General features: G+C 47.6%; 1 protein-coding gene across 1 annotated transcript; it reads left to right on the top strand.

Annotated features, from left to right (window-relative positions):
• The first annotated feature begins 275 nt into the window (after window positions 1-275).
• On the top strand, window positions 276-623 carry LOC102765127 (protein p13 MTCP-1-like). The gene has a single exon (XM_006765262.1). It carries the CDS (start codon window positions 276-278, stop codon window positions 621-623), a length of 348 nt encoding a protein of 115 aa, XP_006765325.1.
• The last annotated feature ends 931 nt before the right edge of the window (window positions 624-1,554 follow it).

Below are 1,554 nucleotides of genomic sequence, written 5' to 3'. Positions count from 1 at the left end.
TGTGTTGCCTTCACAGAGTAAAATTTTACTTTAAGTACGTTTTGTTCAGTTTGTTCTAGGAGAGAGATCTAAAGCTAAAAAGAAAGAAAAGTTGAGATTTATAAGTTTGCAAAATAAACCAAAGGCAACCACAAACACAACCATAAAAAACATAAAGATAAAAGAAAAGGTAAAATGCGTTTGGAGACCCCATGCCCTGTCTTTTGATTCCAGGACCGAAGTAGCAAGAGGCTCTGAGAGGCTGTGGCTATTGCTACTAGGACCATGAAGGAGTCATGGCCGAGCTCCCGTCAAAGGTGCACCTCACATCGCACCCCATCTACCTGAGCATCAGTGGGCCCTCTGTGTATGAGGATGAGAACCAGCGCACGTGGCTGCATCTCTTCACGAAGACAGGAGGTGTCCTGCAAGAATGGTTGCGCCAGGAAGATATCCCCAGTGGGTATATCGCACCCACCACCAGCCCGCTGACCTCGACCACCTTGCCTTTGCTGTGGACGCTCCAACCTGGCAACCAGTACCTGGACTACCTGAGCCGATTCTGGCGCATCGTGCACCACATCAAGGAGAATGGCGTGGAGGAAATGATACTTGAGTTGAGGGAAGACTCCTTGAACAGGTGATGGTGTCCCTGACTCTTGTCAACCTGAGCCCCAGTCATGCTGGCCTGCCGGTTCGACGTGTATAGTTCTGTTCACCTTTTAAATAAGTTCTGTTGTTCTATCTGCCACCCACTTAGTCTGAGAGCACATTGATCTCTCTCTCTCTCTCTCTCACTCTCTCTCTCTCCCGCTCCCTTTCTTGTTATTCTTGTTGTTCTCCTTGTTGTTGTTGTTGTTCTCCTCCTCCTTCTTTCTCTCTCTCTCTGTCTCTTTGTATCTCTGTCTCTCTCTGTCTCTCTCCCTCTCTCTCAAATCAATAAAAGCATTTTGAGCCGAGCTGTTGTTTCTCAGTGGTTGAGGGACGACCTATGAACCTGGAGGTCATGGTCTGATTCCTCGTCAGGGCACAGACAAGAATTAAACAATGAGGCCTAGCTTGTTTGGCTCAGTGGAGAGTGGGTTGGACTGTGGAATCTGGAAGGTCCCAGGTTTGATTCTGGTCAAGGGCACATGCTCTGGTTGTGGGCTCAATACCCAGTAGGGTGCGTGTAGGAGGCACCCGATGTATGATTCTCTCTCATCATTTATGTTTCTCTATCCCTTCCTGTATGAAAAAATACTATATCTTTAAAGCCTAATATGCTAAGTGTCCAGTCATCTATTCAATCAATCAAAGCATAATATTCAAATGATATACTAAGGTTGCTAAACTGCTCACTATAACATGCATTGACCACTAGGGACAAGACTTTCAGACTGTTATGTCAGCTTCCTCCTGGGGTCTGGCTAATCGGGATTGAGTGAGATGGGATATACACACCCTCGAGCCCTTCCATGGTCCCTCCCCAGCTGGTCAAACTCCCGTGTCCCTCACCAGACCTAATGGTGCACTGGTGGGTCTATTTGGCCTGGCCTGTGCCCTCTCATAATCTGGGACCCCTCTGGGAATCTC

Source organism: Myotis davidii, unplaced genomic scaffold (genome assembly GCF_000327345.1).
Source record: "Myotis davidii unplaced genomic scaffold, ASM32734v1 scaffold2680, whole genome shotgun sequence".
NCBI lineage: Eukaryota > Metazoa > Chordata > Mammalia > Chiroptera > Vespertilionidae > Myotis > Myotis davidii.
This window is presented reverse-complemented; position numbering and strand designations above follow the sequence as displayed.

Excerpts from the sequence above, each read along its gene's own strand:
- LOC102765127 (XM_006765262.1), top strand. The coding sequence starts at position 276 with ATGGCCGAGCTCCCGTCAAAGGTGCACCTCACATCGCACCCCATCTAC.